This window comes from Cherax quadricarinatus, unplaced genomic scaffold, assembly GCF_038502225.1.
Source record: "Cherax quadricarinatus isolate ZL_2023a unplaced genomic scaffold, ASM3850222v1 Contig12, whole genome shotgun sequence".
Taxonomy (NCBI): Eukaryota; Metazoa; Arthropoda; class Malacostraca; order Decapoda; family Parastacidae; genus Cherax; species Cherax quadricarinatus.
The window spans coordinates 223273-247355 of record NW_027195038.1 but is presented as its reverse complement, the minus strand read 5'-3'; the positions used below and the strand labels follow the sequence as shown (position 1 = coordinate 247355).

The following is a 24083-nucleotide window of genomic DNA, read 5'->3' as shown; positions in this document are numbered from 1 at the left end:
GTAGTAGCAGTGGAAGTAATAGTGGTGGTGGTAGTAGTAGCAGTGGAAGTAGTAATGGTGGTTGTAGTAGTATAGTAGTGGAAGTAGTAATGGTGGTGGTAGTAGTATAGTAGTGGAAGTAGTAATGGTGGTTGTAGTAGTATAGTAGTGGAAGTAGTAATGGTGGTGGTAGTAGTATAGTAGTGGAAGTAGTAATGGTGGTGGTAGAAGTGGCAGCAATAATGGTGGTGGAAGTAGTAGCACTAGTAGTATATACCCTGTGCATGTACACTGGGTATATACATAGAGGTTACTCTAATCAGGTCAGGTGCAATTTTAGTGACTGTTGTGTAGTAGATGGGCTCTAAACCCTATTAGCTCAAGTTAATCAAGTTATGCTTCCTCAGGTTGATGTAGATATGGACAGCGTTCCTCAGGAGGAACTTGACAACTTAGACCGACAACTTGGTGCAGTCATGGCAGCATTTCAAAGCAAGCAGAAGGCCAAGAAGAAGGGAGGCCTTCAGAAGCTTCCCAAGGATGAGAAGAACCTCATGCACTTCCAGTCCAAGTATGTTATTACTTGACCTTTCATAGTGGGGGAAGGGTCTTAATGATATCAAGGGCTTCTGATTCATGGAATTAGGGCTACCTTCTTCTTAAATCAAAACTAATTACCTTCCATTACCCAGAAGAGGTGTGATCCATACAGGTTTAGCACTTTCCTTGTGAATGATAATAATAATCGGCATGGAAGACAGATTGTATAAGAATTGTTTCAGTCTCTCACTGAGGTAAGGGGACCTGAAAAAGACATTTTCACCATCACTCAGTGGTCACTGTCTTTCCAGAAGCACACCTTCAAACTACAAATATCCCAACTCCTGCAGAGTGTAGGCACTGTACTTACCACCTCCAGGACTCAAGTCCAAAATGAACACTGTAGGCATTGCAGCTACTAAAACAACCTTCCTCTGTTTGTTAATCACATCCCCAGGCCTCTCCCATATAACAGTTGCCCTCCATTTTGAATCCATCATCACAAAAAATAACCAAGTTTTATCCTGTTTTTTTTGGCTAATTAAATGTAACCAAGAATGATTAGTTGTGGTTTAGGTCATCCCAGTAACTGAAGCAAACCTAGTAAAAAACTCATAAATGAGCCTGGCCCATGGCTGGACTCTGGGAGTAGAAAGACTCTTGGAACTCGACTTACCAAAGGTAGACAGGGAAGCTCCTACTAATCAGAAAAATTGCCAAAATATTTCTGCCACTTTGAGGCTTATTTCAGACTATTTCTGATCTGAGAGCTAACCAGAATCATCTCCATTTCACTAGCATGTCTTCCAGTCTGCCAATTGACACCAAGAAACAGTTATAAAAGCATGAAAACCACCATAGAAATACCCCAAATTTACTAGTTTTACCCAAATATGAGGTCAGAAGTTAGCCCCGTCATTCACTGCATGGGACAAGATTATTTTTGTTCTGAGTACACCTACCACATAGACCCATTTTCTCACATCAAGACCATAATTTACTGCTCCCAGCATATTTGCAGATGCTGTGATCAAGTCGTAGGTCTACACAAGAACCAGTAGCTTCAAAAATGTATATATACGTACTTTGGAGACAGTGAATGGATTAATGTAACTAGCAAACCAAAGCTTTTATAAGAAAACCATTAATGGAATTAATACATATTATTCTTGAGTTTGTGCTCTACTGCAATGCTTTAAAAAGGCTGGATGATGAATTATAATAATGGGTGCTTCACTGTAATTACTGTTGATGTCTTAGGGATGATTAGTAGCTTGAATCATCACTTGGGAATGATTTGTAGCTTGAATCATCACTTGGGAATGATTTGTAGCTTGAATCATCTCTTGGGAATGATTTGTAGCTTGAATCATCTCTTGGGAATGATTTGTAGCTTGAATCATCACTTGGGAATGATTTGTAGCTTGAATCATCTCTTGGGAATGATTTGTAGCTTGAATCATCTCTTGGGAATGATTTGTAGCTTGAATCATCACTTGGGAATGATTTGTAGCTTGAATCATCACTTGGGAATGATTTGTAGCTTGAATCATCACTTGGGAATGATTTGTAGCTTGAATCATCACTTGGGAATGATTTGTAGCTTGAATCATCACTTGGGAATGATTTGTAGCTTGAATCATCACTTGGGAATGATTTGTAGCTTGAATCATCACTTGGGAATGATTTGTAGCTTGAATCATCACTTGGGAATGATTTGTAGCTTGAATCATCACTTGGGAATGATTTGTAGCTTGAATCATCTCTTGGGAATAATTTGTAGCTTGAATCATCTCTTGGGAATGATTTGTAGCTTGAATCATCTCTTGGGAATGATTTGTAGCTTGAATCAACTCTTGGGAATGATTTGTAGCTTTAATCATCACTTGGGAATGATTTATGAACATAACATAAGAACGAAGGAACACTGCAGCAGGCCTACTGGCCCATGCGAGGCAGGTCCAAGTCTCCTACCGGCTTAAGCCAATGCACCCAACCTAGTCAGGTCAGGTCACATTGACTTAAGGGAGGAACACGGCAACCAACCTGGTAGCACAAGCTATCAGGTCCAACTCATACCCACCCACATCCACTCATGTATTTATCCAACCTATTTTTAAAGCTACACAACGTTCTGGCCTCTATAACTGTACTTGGGAGTTTGTTCGTCATCCACAACTCAATTACCAAACCAGTACTTTCCTATATCCTTCCTGAATTTGAATTTTTCCAACTTAAAACCATTGCTGCGAGTCCTGTCTAGGCTAGATATTTTCAGCACACTATTTACATCCCCTTTATTTATTCCTGTCTTCCATTTATACACCTCAATCATATCCCCCCTAATTCTACGTCTTTCTAGAGAGTGCAGATTCAGGGCCCTTAGTCTATCCTCATAGGGAAGGTTTCTGATACATGGGATCAACTTTGTCATCCTCCTTTGTACATTTTCCAGAGCATTTATATCCATTCTGTAATACGGTGACCAAAACTGTGCAGCATAATCTAAATGAGGCCTAACCAAGGATGTATAGAGTTGAAGAACAACCTGAGGACTCCTATTATTTATGCTTCTTGATATGAAGCCAAGGACTCTATTAGCTTTATTGCGAACACTTATGCACTGTTGCCTTGGTTTCAGATTACTGCTAACCAGAACTCCTAAATCTTTTTTGCAATCCATAATATTAAGATCTACATTATTTAGTTTATATGTGGCATGGTTATTGTCCTGTCCAACATTTAGAACTTTGCATTTGTCTATATTAAACTGCATCTGCCACTTCTCCGACCACTGCATCAGTCTATTCAAATCTTCCTGGAGTGCTCTAATGTCCTCGTCAGAATGAATTCGATGGCCTATTTTGGTGTCATCGGCAAACTTGCTGATGTCGCTCTTTATGCCCTCATCTATGTCATTTATGTAGATTGTGAACAGCAGGGGGCCCAACACTGACCCCTGTGGAACACCGCTCGTGACGCTTCCCCACTTTGATTTCTCCCCATTTATGCAAACTCTCTGCTGCCTATTTGTCAACCATGCCTCTATCCAGGAAAAAATTTCTCCTCCTATTCCATGTGCCTTAATTTTCCTCAATAGTCTCTGATGTGGGACCCTGTCAAAAGCCTTACTGAAGTCCATATACACAATATCATATTCATTACCATGATCTACCTCCTCAAATACCTTAGTGAAAAAAGTTAATAAATTCGTAAGGCAGGAACGCCCCTTTGTAAAACCATGCTGAGATTCGTTGATTAATTTATGCTTTTCAAGGTGGCTACGAACTGCCTCTGCAATTATTGATTCCATAAATTTTCCCACTATGGAGGTTAGGCTTATTGGTCTATAGTTCGAAGCTAAGGACCTGTCACCTGCTTTGAAAATAGGTATCACATTTGCCATTTTCCACTTATCTGGCACCATGCCAGTTTGTAGTGATATGTTGAAAAGATTAGCCAAAGGTTTGCTAAGCTCCTCTTTACATTCCTTTAGAACCCTTGCATACAGTTCATCAGGGCCTGGGGATTTGTTAGGTTTTAATTTATCTATTTGCCTAAGGACCATGTCACTTGTGACCCTAATCGTGTACAGTTTATTATCGTCCTGTTCTACATAATTTATCATTTCTGGAATATCGCTGGTATCCTCCTGTGTAAAAACTGAGAGGAAGTATGTGTTAAAAATTCTACACATTTCCTTATCACTGTCAGTGAGCTGACCCGAGGAACTTTTGAGTGGGCCTATCTTGTCCCTGATCTTACTTCTGTATACCTGAAAGAATCCTTTTGGGTTAGTCTTCGATTCTCTTGCAACTTTAACCTCATAATCTCTTTTTGCTTTTCTAATTCCCTTTTTTATTTCTCTCTTTAACTGAATATATCGATTTCTTAATTGCCCCTCTCTTTTGATTTGCCTATATATGCCTCTCTTTTGACCAATCAGATATTTTAATCTATTGTTCATCCATTTAGGATCATTTTTGTTTGATCTGATTTCCCTATTTGGAACATAATTTGACTGAGCAGCTAGAACTATGCCCTGGAAAGCATCATATCGGCAACCATCACCACCTACCTGACCCTTAGTCAGGTCATTCCAGTTTCGCCCACCTAAGTAATTTTTCAGTCCTATGAAATCAGCCAAGCGAAAGTCAGGGACGGAGACTTGATTGCCATTATTAGGGGAATTCCATGATATATTAAAACTGAGTGATTTGTGATCACTTTCTCCAAGCTCATCATTAACCTCAAGATTATTAATTAGTGTTTCCCTACTGGCAAGAACCAAGTCAAAGAGGTTATTTCCCCTAGTTGGCTCTGTCACATACTTTTTTTTGTAACTTGAATCATCACTTGGGAATGATTTGTAGCTTGAATCATCACTTGGGAATGATTTGTAGCTTGAATCATCACTTGGGAATGATTTGTAGCTTGAATCATCACTTGGGAATGATTTGTAGCTTGAATCATCACTTGGGAATGATGACTAGCTTGAATCATCACTTCATGGATATACTTTGTCATAAAAATATATACTTTAAAGGTTCTTTTTATTTTTATTAATATATTTTTCAGAGTGTGCGGCTTGCTAGAAATCTTCTTGAAGGAGTCGCCTGCCATGGGTTTGCTCTTGGGTATAATTAACCCACTCTGCATTGCCCTCTACAATGCAGATAAAGACACACGTAAGCAAGACCTTCAGAATAAACTCAGGTTGGTATTGATAATCATTGATGTTTTGTGCTAAACATTAGGTTAGTGTTAAAGAGAACAGGGTCAAACAGAACAGTGTTATACAGGTCAGTGTTAAACAAGGTGTAGGCACACTGAGATGCACCATGGATTTACATATCATGCTCAGTATATTTGACAATACAAAAAAAAAAATTCATCTTAAAAATAAGTCAGCCTTAATTATTGTTTAAGGAAATACAGTGGACCCCCGCATAACGATGGCATCACATAGCGATTTTTCCGCATACCGATTACTTTTATCGCAAAATTTTTGCCGCGCATACCGATTAAAAACCCGCTTACCGATTTTCGTCCGAGACGCGTCCAATGTGCCCTCAGCCAGCCTCACATGTGCCAGCCGTCCCATTGTTTACCAGCCAGCCTCCGCGGTAACATCCAAGCATACACTCGGAATATTTCGTATTATTACAGTATTTTCGGTGCTGTTTCTGGAAAATAAGTGACCATGGGCCCCAAGAAAGCTTCTAGTGCCAACCCTACACCTCAAAGGGTAAGAATTACTATAGAAATGAAGAAAGAGATAATTGATAAGTATGAAAGTGGAGTGCGTATAGCCGACCTAGTCAAGCTGTACAAGAAACCCCAATCAACCATCGCTACTATTGTGGGCACCAGAAAGACAATCAAGGAAGCTGTTCTTGCCAAAGGTTCAACTGTGTTTTCGAAACAAAGATCGCAAGTGATGGAAGATGTTGAGAGACTCTTATTGGTGTGGATAAATGAAAAACAGATAGCAGGAGATAGCGTCTCTCAAGCGATCATATGTGAAAAGGCTAGGAAGTTGCATGAGGATTTAATTAAAAAAATGCCTGCAACTAGTGATGATGTGAGTGAATTTAAGGCCAGCAAAGGTTGGTTTGAGAGATTTAAGAAGCGTAGTGGCATCCATAGTGTGATAAGGCATGGTGAGGCTGCCAGTTCGGACCACAAAGCGGCTGAAAAATATGTGCAGGAATTCAAGGAGTACATAGAAACTGAAGGACTGAAACCTGAACAAGTGTTTAATTGTGATGAAACAGGCCTGTTCTGGAAGAAAATGCCAAGCAGGACCTACATTACTCAGGAGGAAAAGGCACTCCCAGGACATAAGCCTATGAAAGACAGGCTTACTTTGTTGATGTGTGCCAATGCTACTGGTGATTGCAAAGTGAAGCCTTTATTAGTGTATCACTCTGAAACTCCCAGAGCGTTCAGGCAAAAGAATGTCCTCAAGGATAATTTGTGTGTGCTGTGGAGGGCAAACAGTAAGGCATGGGTCACTAGGGAATTTTTCTATAACTGGTTACACCATGCATTTGCCCCCAATGTGAAAGATTACCTAACTGAAAAGAAATTAGAACTTAAGTGCCTCCTGGTGTTAGACAATGCCCCTGGTCATCCTACAGACGTGGCAGAGCGACTTTATGGGGACATGAGCTTCATTAAGGTGAAGTTTTTGCCTCCTAATACCACTCCTCTCCTGCAGCCCATGGACCAGCAGGTTATTTCCAACTTCAAGAAACTGTACACAAAAGCTCTGTTTGAAAGGTGCTTTGTAATGACCTCAGAAACTCAACTGACTCTAAGAGAGTTTTGGAGAGATCACTTTAATATCCTCAATTGTGTAAACCTTATAGGTAAGGCTTGGGAGGAAGGGACTAAGAGGACCTTGAACTCTGCTTGGAAGAAACTGTGGCCAGAATGTGTAGACAAAAGGGATTTTGAAGGGTTTGAGGCTAACCCTGAGAATCCTGTGCCAGTTGAGGAATCCATTGTGGCATTGGGAAAGTCCTTGGGGTTGGAGGTTAGTGGGGAGGATGTGGAAGAGTTGGTGGAGGAGGACAATGAAGAACTAACCACTGATGAGCTGATAGATCAACTTCAAGAGCAAGAGGCCAGACCTGGGGAAACTGGTTCAGAGGAGGGGACAGAGAAATTGAAGAAGTTGCCTACTACAAAGATAAAGGAAATCTGTGCTAAGTGGCTTGAAGTGCAAACCTTCATGGATGAAAATCACCCTCACACAGCTATTGCAAGCCGTGCTGGTGATTATTACACTGACAATGTTGTGAAACACTTTAGGCAAGTCATAAAGGAACGAGAGGTACAGGCCACTATGGACAGATATCTTGTGCGAAAGAAGTCCAGTGACTCTGAAGCTGGCCCTAGTGGCATTAAAAAAAGAAGGGAAGTAACCCCAGAAAAGGACTTACTACCTCAAGTCCTAATGGAAGGGGATTCCCCTTCTAAACAGTAAGAAGATAATGCTCTCCCCTCCTCCCATCCCATCAATCATCACCAGATCTTCAATAAAAGTAAGTGTCATTTAATTGTGCATGCCTTTTTCAGTTTGTGTGTATTAAAATTAACATTTCATGTGGTAAAAAAAAATTTTTTTCATACTTTTGGGCGTCTTGCACGGATTAATTTTATTTCCATTATTTCTTATGGGGAAAATTCATTCGCATAACGATTATTTCGCATAACGATGAGCCCTCTTGCACGGATTAAAATCGTTAACCGGGGGTCCACTGTACTGAAAATGTTACACAGTCATTTTTAATATATGAATAAATCATGTTGTAAAAAAGTATACAGTGGACCCCTGAGTTTCGGCAGCCTCGACTTTCGCGAAATTCGACCTTCGGTGATTTTTTTTTTTTTTTTTTTTTTTTTTTTTTTTTTTTTTTTTTTTTTTTTTTGTTTTTTTTTTTTTTTTTGGGAAAAATTTGGCCTCGAGTTTCGTGAAAAAACTCGTGTTTTGGCAATCGTCCGGTACCCGTCCACCCGTCACCACGCACACAAAGCCAGTCTCCCACACCATTCACGCTTAGTGTGCCATTGTTTACCAACACGTGACCATCACCCCGCGGGTTCATACAACACATTTCATAATAATCCATTGTTTTTTGTGCTTGCAACTGCTAAATAAGTCATCATGGACCCAGGGAAAGCTAGTGCAAGCCCTTTGGTAAATAAAGTGAGTGACGGGGATGTGGAAGAGTTGGTGGAGGACCACAGGGAAGAGCTAACCACTGACGAACTGCAAGAGCTTCAACTGGAACAGCATCAGACCACAGCCGAGGAACTTGCTTCAGAGGAGGAGGAAGAGGGAGTGGATGAGGTTTGATTGGTGTCATGGGGTACGGGAGTTATTTCTTGGGTAGCTTTAGGTAGATGTCGTTTTGATAAGGACCTGCCTCGTATGGGCCAGTAGGCCTTCTGCAGTGTTCCTACATTCTTATGTTCTTATGTTCTTCAGTGATTAAGGACATGTGTGGAATGTGGAATGAGTTGCAAAGTTTTGTTGAAAAGTATCACCCTGACCAAGCTGAAACAAGCCGTATCTGCAACATGTACAATGACAGTGTTGTGTCCCACTTCAGGGAAATCTTAAAGAAATGCCAGAAAAATACCTCTCTGGATAGATATTTTGTGTGCCAGGGGTCCAGTGACTCTCAAGTTGTCCCCATTGGCATTAAAAGAAGGGAAGTAACCCCAGATAAGGACTTGCTACCTAAAGTCCTAATGGAAGGAGATTCTCCTTCCAAACAATAGTGTACACCTTCCTCCTATCACTTCCTCCCATCTTCCATCCACCCAGAAGTCTTCAGTAAAGGTAAGTGTAATGTTATTATTATTTGTTTTAAATGCATGTACTTGATTTCTGATTGTTTTCATTATGTAAATCTTTATTTAATTTGAAAAAAAAATATTGTATTTTAATATTTTTGGGTGTCTGGAACGGATTAATTTTATTTACATTATTTCTTATGGGGAAAATGGTTTTAAGTTTCATGAATTTCGACCTTCAGCGGGCTCTCTGGAACAGATTAATCACGAAACTCGGGGGTCCACTGTATAAGTGTTAATAGGAAGTGTTAATGGGAATACAATGTTTATTATGGTAAAGTTCAAAATTGTGATCACTATTTGGATTACACTTAAACTAAGAGTAAAAATACTTATTGAACTTTTTTTATTTTTTTTATTAACACACTGACCGATTCCCACCAAGGCAGGGTGGCTCGAAAAAGAAAAACTTTCACCATCATTCACTCCATCACTGTCTTGCCAGAAGGGTGTTTTACACTACAGTTTTTAAACTGCAACATTAACACCCCTCCTTCAGAGTGCAGGCACTGTACGTCCCATCTCCAGGACTCAAGTCCGGCCTGCCGGTTTCCCTGAATCCCTTCATAAATGTTACTGAACTTGTTATTGAACTTGTATAGTTGAATTAGTAAATTCATAATGAAGTAAGCTTTCTTATTGCATTTTCCATATTGCATTATATTTTAATAAATTAAATAGCACATGAAGAGTCTTTCATAGTGCAGGAGGGCCCCGTTTGTACGGTTCTTAGGTTCCTGACCCCGTGCTATATACAAAAATCACTGGCAAGTGGAAAAAGAGCATTTTTTTTTTTTTTTCAATATAAAATGCATCTATAATGCCTGATAACTTGTTTACACTATCATATATCACCCTTTAGGTGTCCAAACCCCTGATCTGAAAAGTGTCCACAGTGTCCAAGAATTTAAAAAACAAATATTTTTTTCTTATGAAATGGTAGATTCATTTTCTAAAGGTAATAAAATAAAAAGTACAAAATATGATAGAAAACTTAAGAAATTACACTTTCCCAAATAGAGTAGGGCCCCAACTTACATGGCAGGTTAAGTTCCAGGCTATCGCCGGAAAGCAGAACGCCATTTTTTGTCCACTTATAAATGCATATACATGCTAGACAACAAGTTTACCCTAACTTATATTAAGTTAGTAATAGAACTAGACATTAAAAAGCACAATTAAAAGTAAAATACTTACACTACATTCATTACTTACCTTAAAATATTTGTAGTCTTACTAATGTAGGGTGAGAGGTGAGTAGTACTTACTTATAGGAAGTCAGGTGTAGGTAGCCCTGGCTCCCCATCCCAAACTTAATACATATATGATATCTAAAGCAGCCCAGAGAAATAAAATACACATACAGTACACTCATTATTTCTTCTTCTTTCAACATACCAGCCATATCCCACCGAGGCAGGGTGGCCCAAAAGGAAAAACGAAAGTTTCTCCTTTCAAATTTAGTAATATATACAGGAGAAGGGGTTACTAGCCCCTTGCCCCTGGCATTTTACTCGCCTCTTACGACACGCATGGCTTACAGAGGAAGAATTCTGTTCCACTTCCCCATGGAGATAAGAGGAAATAAACAAGAACAAGAACTAGAAAGAAAATAGAAGAAAACCCAGAGGGGTATGTATATATGCTTGTACATGCATGTGTAGTGTGACCTAAGTGTAAGTAGAAGTAGCAAGATGTACCTGAAATCTTGCATGTTTATGAGACAGAAAAAAGACACCAGCAATCCTACCATCATGTAAAACAATTGCAGGCTTTCGTTTTACACTCACTTGGCAGGACGGTAGTACCTCCCTGGGCGGTTGCTGTCTACCAACCTACTACCTAGAACCTTAATATATACAGTGGACCCCACATAGCGATATTAATCCGTGCAAGAGAGCTCATTGTTATGCGAAATTATCGTTATGCGAATGAATTTTCCCCATAAGAAATAATGGAAATCAAATTAATCCGTGCAAGACACCCAAAAGTATGAAAAAAAAATTTTACCACATGAAATATACATTTTCCTACACACAAAGAGAAGGATACATGCACAATAGTAGAGTAGTACATGCACAATATATATTGTGCATGTACTACTCTACTAAATGAAGAATAAATGACACTTACCTTTATTGACGATGCAGCAATGACTGATGAGACACTGTGTCCTGGGAGTGCCTTTTCCTCCTGAGTACTGTAGGTCCTGTTTGGCATTTTCTTCCAGAACAGGCCTTATCACACTGTGTATGCCACTACGATTCTTAAATCTCTCAAATCAACCTTTGCTGGCTTTAAATTCACCAATATGAGCACTAGTTCCAGGCATTTTTTCCCTGTTCACCTGGGTGTTAGTCGACTGGTGTGGGTTGCATCCTGGGAGACAAGATTAAGGACGCAAATGGAAATAAGTTAGACAGTCTTCGATGACACTGACTTTTTTGGGTTATCCTGGGTGGCAAATCCTCTGGGGTTAATTGTTTCTTGGTATTCTCAATAAGCCACACCAACAACGGTGCTACAGCAGCAGCAGCAGCAGCAGCAGCTGACAGTGCTACAGCAGCAGCAGACGATGCTACAGCAGCAGCAGACGGTACTACAGCAGCAGCAGACGGTACTACAGCAGCAGCAGCAGACGGTACTACAGCAGCAGCAGCAGCAGCTGATGGTGGTACAACAGCAGCAGCAGCTGACAGTGCTACAGCAGCAGCAGACGATGCTACAGCAGCAGCAGACGGTACTACAGCAGCAGCAGACGGTACTACAGCAGCAGCAGCAGCAGCAGCTGACGGTGGTACAACAGCAGTAGCAGCTGACAGTGCTACAGCAGCAGCAGACGATGCTACAGCAGCAGCAGACGGTACTACAGCAGCAGCAGACGGTACTACAGCAGCAGCAGACGGTACTACAGCAGCAGCAGCAGCTGACGGTGGTACAACAGCAGCAGCTGACAGTGCTACAGCAGCAGCAGACGATGCTACAGCAGCAGCAGACGATGCTACAGCAGCAGCAGACGGTACTACAGCAGCAGCAGCAGCTGACGGTGGTACAGCAGCAGCAGCAGCTGACGGTGCTACAGCAGCAGTAGCAGCTGACAGTGCAGCAGCAGCAGCAGCAGCTGACGGTGGTACAGCAGCAGCAGCAGCTGTACCACCAATAGTAGTGATGGTTGATTGGGGTTTATTATACAACCTGGCCAGCTCGGAGACACGCACTCCACTTTCATACTTATCAATTATCTTTTTCTTCATCTCTATAGTAATTCTCACCCTTATTGCTGTAGGGTTGGCACTAGAAGCTTTCTTGGGGCCCATGGTCACTTATTTTGCAGATAAAATCACCAAAAACACTGTAATAATACGAAATGTTCCGATTGTATGCTTGGATGTTACCATGGAGGCTGGCTGGTAAACAATGCCACCGGCGGAACATGTGAGCGTGGCTCAGGCCGCACATAGACGCGTCTCAGACGAACAGCATTGAGCGGATTTTTTAGCGGTATGCGAGGCAAAATCTTGGCGATAAAATGTAGCAGTATGCGGATTTAACATTATGTGATGCCAACGGTATGCGGGGGTCCACTGTATGTAGTATTAATGTTGGATGAGAGTTGAGTAGTATTTATTTGTAGGAAGTCAGGTGTAGGTAGCTGGTAGGTGTAGCCCGCCTGGGCTACAGCTGCTGGGTACCTACACTGCGGCCCAGAGTCATATTATTACCATCGACATACCTTGTTCACTAAATTTAATCTTTTCTAACAACTACCTTTAGACGCCATCATAAACGAAGGGAGAAGTAATGAATAATTCATGCCAAGAATTGTAAACAAAAGCGGAGTGTTAAGGGGAGTGACTAGGCCGAACGCAGATTCATACACATTTTCTCTGGTGCTGGACCAGAGAAAATGTAATGTTTTCCCTCTGCCCGACTATCACACTTCCATAGGATGTAAATATAGCATGTTTATATGCTATGTAATGCATTTCTTATATAATTTTGAAGAAAATATCATAGATGTATTAATGAAAATGCCTATACGTATAAACGTAAAGCAAGACATTTAATGTGCCCAAGAGTGATTATTATTACGTACTATTATTATTACTATGGCATTATGACTAGAAGGACACTCTTAGTGATTTTTAATGTGTACCTGCACGCCAGCACAGCGTGTAAGTATATTTAGGTACAGGTACACAAATATTATTATCAGAGCACATATAAAATATGCAATAGCTTTAAAACACTTGAAATTTTGGAAAGTTGCCAGACATAATTGAGAGACGTGCTCACGGAGAATCTAAACAAACCGGGTAGGGCATGCCATACTAGAAAGACAGGTTGCTGTATAGTGAGTTTTAGTCATAATTTGAAATTGCTGTATTAGCAGAATGCTGTAAAGTGGGGCCCTACTGTATTGCTGTATCAGAGATCATTACACATTGGCAATTTTGCCCACTCTGAGTCCTAACTTAGGCCAATTACATTGTTCCAGTCACCCAAATTCTTAGCTATCTCGCTAGTGTGGCTTCCATTTTATCAATTGAACACAAGAATCCCCCAGTCTACTATTTCATCTACCTAATAAAAGTCATCAGAAATTGCTAATTTGGCCAATTTCACACAAATTTCAAAATAAGGTTCAAAATAAACAATGCAGGCATTAATGGCACTAAAATAACATTTCTTCTTTTCATTAGTTATGTTCCCAGGCTTTACACATGAATTCCAATTTGAATTTTTATTCATACTAAAAAATGGAAGATTTATGCATTATTGTGATACTTATATAAATGATGTCAGCGCATTCATGAATGGATGTTAGACTTAACCAGTTGGACGTGTATTGGGCAAGTGACATAATTTTTTTTTTCTGGAATATTGGCAAAAACTGAATATTTCTGTTACTTTGAGCTCAATCTCAGGCTACTTCCAGTCCTGAAACCAATTAAAATCATCTCTATTTCTGTAACATATCTTCCATTCTATCAAATGATACCAAGAAACCAAAAAAAACCATGTGAAAATACACCGCAAAGTCGTTCTTTTAAATAAAAAATGCAGTTGCAGTTTTTTCCCATTATGCACTGTGGGGGGGCAGGATTTTTTTTTTTTTTATATGGTGCACACTTACCACATAGACCCATTCTCTCATATCTAGACCCAGATTTACTGCTCACTGCTTATCTGAGTGAGCTGAGCTCATCGTGTAATTCAAACCCATAGTATTACGGCACAGATGGGGAAGTGGTTAAGTGCTCAATACAGCTAGGCATAAAATGACAGGTAAAAAAATCAAATAAATACACAAGACACACAATATTTACCTTAAAATATGGTGCTGGTCACCTCTCTTACACAACTGCTGTGTGAAAATGGTGGAAAAATGATAAAAGCACCAAACATAATGAACAATGGCTCAGTTGAAAATCAACAAAAACGTGAAATGCTGAAAGGGGGATGCGTATACATGGGGCTCTCCTTTAGTTGCTATTCAATTTTAGTTGCACTTTTCCAGTTGTATGTATTTGCAAAAAAATCACACTTTCTAGAGAAGGTTGAAAGCTTACTGTAATTATTATTATGAGTGATGTACAATAATGTTTTAAACCTAAAATATTTGAAAATTGCAATGGTCATTACTTTAAGTTCTTTGTACAGGCGCCTCATGTTCCTTGTGGGGAAGATCAAGAAGTGTGACAGCCTTGGTGATGCCACCATTGATGTATTAATGAACACCTTGGACAATTTCTTCACTAATGGATTGGCGTGTAAGTATTATGTTGAGCAGTGCGTTTGATGAAGATGTATGAAATGCCTGGGTTCGTTAATGATACATTTTGACAAAAAGTGGTTCTTTTAATTTAATAGTCAGTATATACTGGAGACTGGAAAAATGGAGAATCAGTTTTAAGGTGATCAGTCCCTCTACCTTGATAAGGGACTGAACACCTGCTATCTCTAGTATTCTCAATATTGGATTGGGAAAAGCCACTGCTTGTCAAAAAGTCTCATCAGTAAAGATACTGAGGTGGTGCACATGTGTCTTATCACAAACTTGTTTTTTATTGTAATCCATTATTCTAATGATGATGCTACGTTAAGTAAATGAAGTTTGATGAAGTTTTTTTAAACTCGCAGTTCACCTTTTATTGATTTTTTAAATAAAATAGAAAGTAGTATTGTACGTATATGCTTGTACTGTCGTATCTGAGTGCCTCGGCAAAGACAATGATTATGTATGAATGAGGTGAAAGTGTTGAATGATGATGAAAGTATTTTCTTTTTGGGGATTTTCTTTCTTTTTGGGTCACCCTGTCTTGGTGGGAGACGACCGACGTGTCAAAAAAAAAATGCATGTGTAGTGTGACCTAAGTGTAAGTAGAAGTAGCAAGACATATCTGAAGCCTTGCATGTTTACGAGACAGAAAAAGACACCAGCAATCCTACCATCATGTAAAACAATTACAGGCATCTGTTTTACACTCACTTGGCAGGACGGTAGTACCTCCCTGAGCAGTTGTTGTCTACCAACCTACTACCTAGGATTATTATTATTATTATTATAATATATGACTGGCCATAAGACAGGGAGGGGGGGACCTTGCTTTCTCCCAGATAATCATATTTTTGCATAGCCCAGGCTATGCAAAAGTTAAATTGAATTAAATTAATTTATTTTGCATCAACAGTCAACACATAGAGGGGCTTTATCATACAGGAGGTTTATCAAATTTGATGAAGCTCCTGGAGAGTGAAATGCTTCCACTGTAAAATGTCACATTAGTTGCATCTGTGTCCTTGTACAAGTATTACAAGCAGTTTGTGTGTTTTTCAGTGTCGGACAGCTCCATAGATGTTGTACTAGAGTGCTACTTAATGCTATATCGCTGTGGCTGCCAACTTCTGCAAGAAGAGAGCCACAAGCCAGACAATCCTCTCATTACCATTTTTTACAACCACCTGGAACATTGCTTTACTAAAAGGTTAGTTTTGTCAACTTTCTTATATTGACCAGGTTAGGGACTGTAAAAATTGTTTACCCTTTCATTATATAAAGTCATTTGCTTGATAACCCTTTCACTGTCTGTCACATAAATCTGTTAACACTAGGGTCCCTCTTGTAGATCTAAGTCATGAGCTCAGCTCACACAGATAAGCTGTGAGTAGTAAATTTTGGCCTAAATATAAGAGAATGGGTATGTGTGGTGAATGTGCCTGGAGTTTTACCTGGAGTTTACCTGGAGAGAGTTCCGGGGGTCAACGCCCCTGCGGCCCGGTCTGTGACCAGGCCTCCTGGTGGATCAGAGCCTGATCAACCAGGCTGTTGCTGCTGGCTGCACGCAAACCAACGTACGAGCCACAGCCCGGCTGGTCAGGAACCGACTTTAGGTGCTTGTCCAGTGCCAGCTTGAAGACTGCCAGGGGTCTGTTGGTAATCCCCCTTATGTATGCTGGGAGGCAGTTGAACAGTCTCGGGGCCCCTGACACTTATTGTATGGTCTCTTAACGTGCTAGTGACACCCCTGCTTTTCATTGGGGGGACGTTGCATCGTCTGCCAAGTCTTTTGCTTTTGTAGTGAGTGATTTTCGTGTGCAAGTTCTGTACTAGTCCCTCTAGGATTTTCCAGGTGTATATAATCATGTATCTCTCCCGCCTGCATTCCAGGGAATACAGTTTTAGGAACGTCAAGCGCTCCCAGTAATTGAGGTGTTTTATCTCCGTTATGCGTGCCGTGAAGGTTCTCGGTACATTTTCTAGGTCAGCAATTTCACCTGCCTTGAAAGGTGCTGTTAGTGTGCAGCAATATTCCAGCCTAGATAGAACAAGTGACCTGAAGAGTGTCATCATGGGCTTGGCCTCCCTAGTTTTGAAGGTTCTCATTATCCATCCTGTCATTTTTCTAGCAGATGCGATTGATACAATGTTATGGTCCTTGAAGGTGAGATCCTCCAACATGATCACTCCCAGGTCTTTGACGTTGGTGTTTCGCTCTATTTTGTGGCCAGAATTTGTTTTGTACTCTGATGAAGATTTAATTTCCTCGTGTTTACCATATCTGAGTAATTGAAATTTCTCATCGTTGAACTTCATATTGTTTTCTGCAGCCCACTGAAAGATTCGGTTGATGTCCGCCTGGAGCCTTGCAGTGTCTGCAATGGAAGGCACTGTCATGCAGATTCGGGTGTCATCTACAAAGGAAGACACGGTGCTGTGGCTGACATCCTTGTCTATGTCGGATATGAGGATGAGGAACAAGATGGGAGCGAGTACTGTGCCTTGTGGAACAGAGCTTTTCACCGTAGCTGCCTCGGACTTTACTCTGTTGACGACTACTCTCTGTGTTCTGTTAGTGAGGAAATTATAGATCCATCGACCGACTTTTCCTGTTATTCCTTTAGCACGCATTTTATGCGCTATTACGCCATGGTCACACTTGTCGAAGGCTTTTGCAAAGTCTGTATATATTACATCTGCATTCTTTTTATCTTCTAGTGCATTTAGGACCTTGTCGTAGTGATCCAATAGTTGAGACATACAGGAGCGACCTGTTCTAAACCCATGTTGCCCTGGGTTGTGTAACTGATGGGTTTCTAGATGGGTGGTGATCTTGCTTCTTAGGACCTTTTCAAAGATTTTTATGATATGGGATGTTAGTGCTATCAGTCTGTATTTCTTTGCTGTTGCTTTACTGCCCTTTTTGTGGAGTGGGGCTATGCCTGTTGTTTTTAGTAACTGTGGGACGACCCCCGTGTCCATGCTCCCTCTCCATAGGATGGAAAAGGCTCGTGATATGGGCTTCTTGCAGTTCTTGATGAACACAGAGTTCCATGAGTCTGGCCCTGGGGCAGTGTGCATGGGTTGTCATTTATCGCCTGTTCGAAGTCATTTGGCATCAGGATAACATCGGATAGGCTTGTGTTAACCAAATTTTGTGGCTCTCTCATAAAAAGTTCATTTTGATCTTCGACTCTCAGTCTGGTTAGCGGCTTGCTAAAAACTGAGTCATATTGGGACTTGAGTAGCTCACTCATTTCCTTGCTGTCATCTGTGTAGGACCCATCTTGTTTAAGTAGGGGCCCAATACTGGACGTTGTTCTCGACTTTGATTTGGCATAGGAGAAGAAATACTTTGGGTTTCTTTCGATTTCATTTATGGCTTTTAGTTCTTCTCGCGATTCCTGACTCCTATAAGATTCCTTTAGCTTGAGTTCGATGCTTGCTATTTCTCTGACCAGTGTCTCCCTACGCATTTCAGATATATTGACCTCTTTTAGCCGCTATGTTATTCTTTTCCATCACCTGTAAAGGGAGCGCCTGTCTCTTTCTATTTTACATCTACTCCTCCTTTTTCTTAGAGGAATAAGCCTTGTGCATACATCGAGTGCCACCGAGTTAATATGTTCTAGGCATAAGTTGGGGTCTGTGTTGCTTAGTATATCTTCCCAGCTTATATCGGTTAGGACTTGGTTTACCTGGTCCCACTTTATGTTTTTGTTATTGAAGTTGAATTTGGTGAATGCTCCCTCATGACTAGTCTCATTATGTCGGTCTGGGGCTCCACGCATATATGTCTGAACCTCAATTATGTTGTGATCTGAGTATATTGTTTTTGATATGGTGACATTTCTTATCAGATCATCATTGTTAGTGAAGATGAGGTCTAGTGTATTCTCCAGTCTAGTAGGCTCTATTATTTGCTGGTTTAAATTGAATTTTGTGCAGAGATTTAAAAGCTCGTGTGAGTGTGAGTTTTCATCAGAGCTGCCTCCTGGTGTTATTACTGCAACAATATTATTTGCTATGTTCCTCCATTTTAGGTGCCTTAAGTTGAAATCCCCCAGGAGCAAGATGTTGGGTGCAGGAGCTGGAAGATTTTCCAGACAGTGGAAAAAAGTGCAAAAAAGAAAGTCCTACCCCATGTGGTGCATGAAGGGAAAAGCAAAACTGACGTTGTGTTTGGTTGAAAATAATGAATTTGAGGTGTTGTCTGGGATGGTATTTATGATTTTATTGACTGTTTCTTGGTATCATTTGATATAGTGGAAGATATACTCCTGTAATGGAGATTATTTTGTTTGGTTCTAGGACTGGAAGTAACTTGAAATTGACCTCAAAGTAGTGGAAATATTAAATTTTTCTGATTTTCCTGAGGACAGGTAAGGCTTTTCCCATGTGGTAAGGACAGCATCACCAGCAACAGCTTAATTTAATTCTTCTCTGTCTCAACATTTGGAAGCGGAGTGTGTTGTGCGAGAGAGACATTGTAAGTGGATGGAGACACTGACACCTTAACTCTTGTTACAAGACACAAGAATAATAATGGTCATACCCTTGCTCATTTATTGTTGAGACATTCCACATGCCTTGTTAAGAAAGGCTGTCATCATATTTTCTTTTTTATGATCTAACAAGACTTGATACATGACTGGGTAACTGTAGTGAGCGACTAAAAACTGACTGGTAACCACAGTTCACAGTTCTCTACTTCATTATATAGTGTCATTTTAAGAACATAAGTAAGAAGGAACACTGCAACAGGCCTACTGGCCCATGCAGAGCAGGTCCATGTCCCCCTAATTGGCCTAATGACCTCCCCCCCTCCAGATTAGCCCAATGACCCACCCAGTCTGGTCACCTCTACTCAAGGAAGGAGCATGGCACCAGACCCAGCAGCACAAGCTAGTCAGGTCCAACTCACACCCATCCACACCCACTCATATATTTATCTAACCTATTTTTAAAACTCTGATCAGAGCTCAGAGAATCTCCATTCCTTAAAAGAGTAAGGTTTGACCTTTTATTTGGTTGCCTAAGAAGAGTATAAGTGGCTAGACTGTATCCTCCAGTCACTTGTTATTAATAAATTGTTTTATAATTATTGTTATAATGAGGGTGAATGACTAGACCTGCAGGGTAATGCATGTGTAATGATGTGTAACTTTTTTTCAGCACTGGCTCAATGAAGTGCTATGCATTCCACGAACCATGTTGTTATAATCTTGGAGGCTTGTGGAGCATTGTTGCACTCATGACCAAGTTTGCCTTTGACCCGGAGGTCAGGGTGTTCCGACGTATTGACGCAATGCAGGTCCTACATAAGTTGTATAAGAACAGATCTCTTGTGGCACAAGTGAACATCAGCGATACTGTCACCATCGAAAGAGAACTCTCAAATAAAATAATATATGTGAGTCTTACATTATTAACATTTTAAAGTTCAGTGTAGAAATAGTGGGAGAATTTGGATGTGCTTTTAGTGCATCATAGTAACCTTTTCTAATGCCTTTTTTACTCCTGTGATGTTTCCATAACTTTCAAAGTTTCTTGTATGAATTTTTGAAAGTCATTATTTCTACTTATGATGGATTGGGACCCACCCTGTCTGAAGTTTGGAACTACATTGTTTAACATCTCAACTTCTTGCTTTCCTCAGGAAGGAGTTAGAGCTGTCTGATAGCTTACTTGAGGATGATGATGAGTTCCATTGTTGGTTAGAGGTATTGTCAACAATTTCAAGTGCCATGATTGTACTCTAGAACCTTACAGATGTAGGCTCCTAAGAGGACCTTGCAATGCTGAAGTGTTAATGACTCCCATGCTATACAACACTGATAATGCACTCGACTCCTGATAATAGCCTTTGTAAACAACATCTTGTCTAATTACAGTAAACTCAATATGAGGGATTAATGGGGGACTGTGCAAGTGTCCACTAAATAAGAATAATGATATTTTTTAACAATAAAATGCACTACACTTGCTGTACACCTAATATGATAGTGTATACACAGTTACAGAAATACTACAATAAAGTTTGAAAATAAAGGAGTTACAGGTACAATTTATCCAGTGGATTTTACCCATTACTGTATTTTTACCACATCAGCCACTTCCAACCAAGTAAAAATTACCCAAAGAAAAAAACATTGTAACCATCAGTAGTGCAGCCATGGTGGTGGTGGTGGTGGTGGGGGGGGGGTTATGGGGCTAAAGTATGATAAACTTAAATAAAGCCATAAATTGGCTGATTATTTTTTCAGTTTACATTCTGTTTAAAATTCTCTATAATCCTGTAAAATAATATTTAGATTATTTAAAACAACCTCAGTTTGATCAAATTAGCAATTTTTTTTTTTTTTAATTATTTGCAAATTTTTATTGTAGTACATTGACCAGCATCCACAAAGTGCAGTACTACAAGAAATTTCTCAAACTGAAAATCATAGGTTGTGAAAGAGTTCTTTGATTTTTTGAACTTGTGATCTTTAGTCCCTTTCCCAGTGATTGTGATCCTAGCTTCAGCCCCCTGCCTCCCCCTAATTGACATTTTCACTTAAGGGAGGAATTTCCAATTTTGGCCAACTCTTTTATTTTTCAACCAATTTTTTTTATTTTTGGTGTACATTTAGAGGTTCATATGTAGAAGAATGTGACAAAGTTTCAGTATGATTGGCCAACAAACAACAGAGAAAAAAATATTTAATGACTTTTCATATATGGCAGCAAGGTATGACAAAATGGCACTTCGAGTGGCACTTCCGACAATCCCAACCGTTAGAATACATCTGACACTAATTTTGGCGGGACATGTTTTATCTAATATGTCTTATTATCATGGAAAAAAAAAATACTTTTGATAGACTTTTTGGCATTCACCAAAATATCTGCCTTTTACCTCCCACAAAATCAAAAATATTTGATATATTCCAAAAAAAGAAGCCTCACATTTTCAAACACACTTTGTTTTATATTGTCAGTGAAAATCATTTCAATACAATAATTAATAATGGTGTACATTAGCGAAATATGTGAAAAAGTTACTTCCGAGATATAGGCCTAGAACGCCGGCAGGCCTACCGTCTCAAAAAAAATTTTTTTTGCGCGGAAATCGCGTTTTTTTCGGTGTATTTCTTAGTAAACTGATGTTCTAGTGCAGTTATCCTCTTCAAAATACCGTTTTCTATCACTCGCATACCAAACAATAGAACAAGGAGACGAGGAGTAACACATTTATATCGAAATATTGCTGGTGGACTCTCGCTATATTATGGCCTATTTTATTCAGTCTAGAGTATATAACATGTTTGTTTGTTATTGATAGTGTTTATTATATCATATTAGATCAATTCTGATAGACAAATAAGCCGTATAGTTGATATATAAGCTGATATAAACGTAATAATGAAGTGATTTCACCTGGCACCATCTGGAGGGGGAGTACTGCCGAGTGTTCTCAGATGGCTCCCGATTGGCTGGCACTCTACTGATAAGCTCCACATACTCTTATATGATGCCAAATAATCAATTATTATATTAGAAAGAATAATGCAAAGAAAAAGCAATAAAAACAAGGAAAAATTTCCAAAAAATACTTGGGTTGAGAACAGACGCGCTACCTACATCGCCGTTACCATACCTGATATAAATGACTATAATTTCTTGTAGAAACGTCTTAGAACATTGATTCTTGTACCATTGTGTTGCCAAAGAGTTAAGCTATTTTTCGGTATATATAAATCAATTTCCATAATTTTTCGATTTTTGGTTGAGAGTTGGCCAAAGTTGGAAATTCCTCCCTTAAGCCCACTCTCCTCCTCTTCCTGATTGAGATTCCAGCTTGACATCCTCTGTTCTAACTACGTAGTTATAAGTTGAGAACCTGGATGCTGCTCATTTTCTGTACACCACACTGAGAAAAGACATTATTTATATAACAGAATCACAATATATTTACATGTATTATTTTACAGATGCTGAGCTTTCTCAAGAAGAGTCCACAGTCAATGTCTGGCCACTACATGACAGCTCTCTACACTCTCCTGGTCGTCATTCATAAAGTAGGTACAGTTTGTGTAGTGCTCTCACCTTTTCTGTTTCCTGCATGTCTCTCATGTGTTTGTGTTTAGGAGACTTATCTTCAAGTGGACAATAATTGTGTAACCTGGGCAGTGGTGTTTAACTTAGTGTGAAGCTTTAGTGGGCCGTCTGTGTTCAGTGTGACATCACTGTTGTGAGTTACTGATATTGTGTGTTCAATGTGACATTATCCTCACTCCTACAAGATGTTATGTCTTCATCTCTAGTGCAGTAAATCACTGCCTCACTTTCTTCATCAGCATAAAAAAAAATAACTCTTCAAAATATTTCCTCCCTCTTCCCAGTGTCATCTTCCCTATCAGTTCATAACTTTTTAGCAATTGTATTTTTGGAACAAAATAGAATGACATGGAAGGCATGTAAATCTGCAGTGGAAGGAAAGTAAGGTAGGGGTCATCCTAGAAAAGGTTGTAGAGAGGGGGTAAAGGAAGTTTTGGGTGCAAGGGGCTTGGACTTACAGCAAGTATGCATGAGTGTGTTAGATTGGAGCATGTGGTTTTTATGACTTGATGTGCTGTTGTGGTGTGAGCAAACTTACATTTGTAAAGGGATTAAGGGTGAAGTTTAGTCTTGGAGGTGGGAAGTACAGTGCCTGCACTCTGGAGGAGGGAAGGACAGTGCCTGCACTCTGGAGGAGGGAAGTACAGTGCTTGCACTCTGGAGGAGGGAAGTACAGTGCCTGCACTCTGGAGGAGGGAAGTACAGTGCCTGCACTCTGGAGGAGGGAAGTAGAGTGCCTGTACTCTGGAGGAGGGGAGTAGAGTGCCTGTACTCTGGAGGAGGGGAGTAGAGTGCCTGTACTCTGGAGGAGGGGAGTACAGTGCCTGCACTCTGGAGGAGGGGAGTACAGTGCCTGCACTCTGGAGGAGGGGAGTACAGTGCCTGCACTCTGGAGGAGGGGAGTACAGTGCCTGCACTCTGGAGGAGGGGAGTACAGTGCCTGCACTCTGGAGGAGGGGAGTACAGTGCCTGCACTCTGGAGGAGGGGAGTACAGTGCCTGCACTCTGGAGGAGGGGAGTACAGTGCCTGCACTCTGGAGGAGGGGAGTACAGTGCCTGCACTCTGGAGGAGGGGAGTACAGTGCCTGCACTCTGGAGGAGGGGAGTACAGTGCCTGCACTCTGGAGGAGGGGAGTACAGTGCCTGCACTCTGGAGGAGGGGAGTACAGTGCCTGCACTCTGGAGGAGGGGTAAACTTGTTGAAAAAAAAAAAATAGAAAAATAGGTTGGTAGACAGCAACCACCCAGGGAGGTACTACCGTCCTGCCAAGTGAGTGTAAAACGAAAGCCTGTAATTGTTTTACATGAT

General features: G+C 40.4%; 1 protein-coding gene across 1 annotated transcript in view; it reads left to right on the top strand.

Moving 5' to 3' along the window:
- The window catches only part of Mybbp1A (MYB binding protein 1a), a 102548-nt gene that overhangs the window by 62942 nt on the left and 15523 nt on the right, over positions 1–24083 (top strand). The window contains exons 12-17 of the mRNA XM_070079742.1: positions 387–550; positions 5098–5235; positions 14554–14663; positions 15731–15878; positions 19847–20084; positions 22648–22734. Coding sequence (XP_069935843.1) covers positions 387–550; positions 5098–5235; positions 14554–14663; positions 15731–15878; positions 19847–20084; positions 22648–22734 — 885 coding nt within the window. The remainder of the gene's footprint in view (positions 1–386; positions 551–5097; positions 5236–14553; positions 14664–15730; positions 15879–19846; positions 20085–22647; positions 22735–24083) is intronic.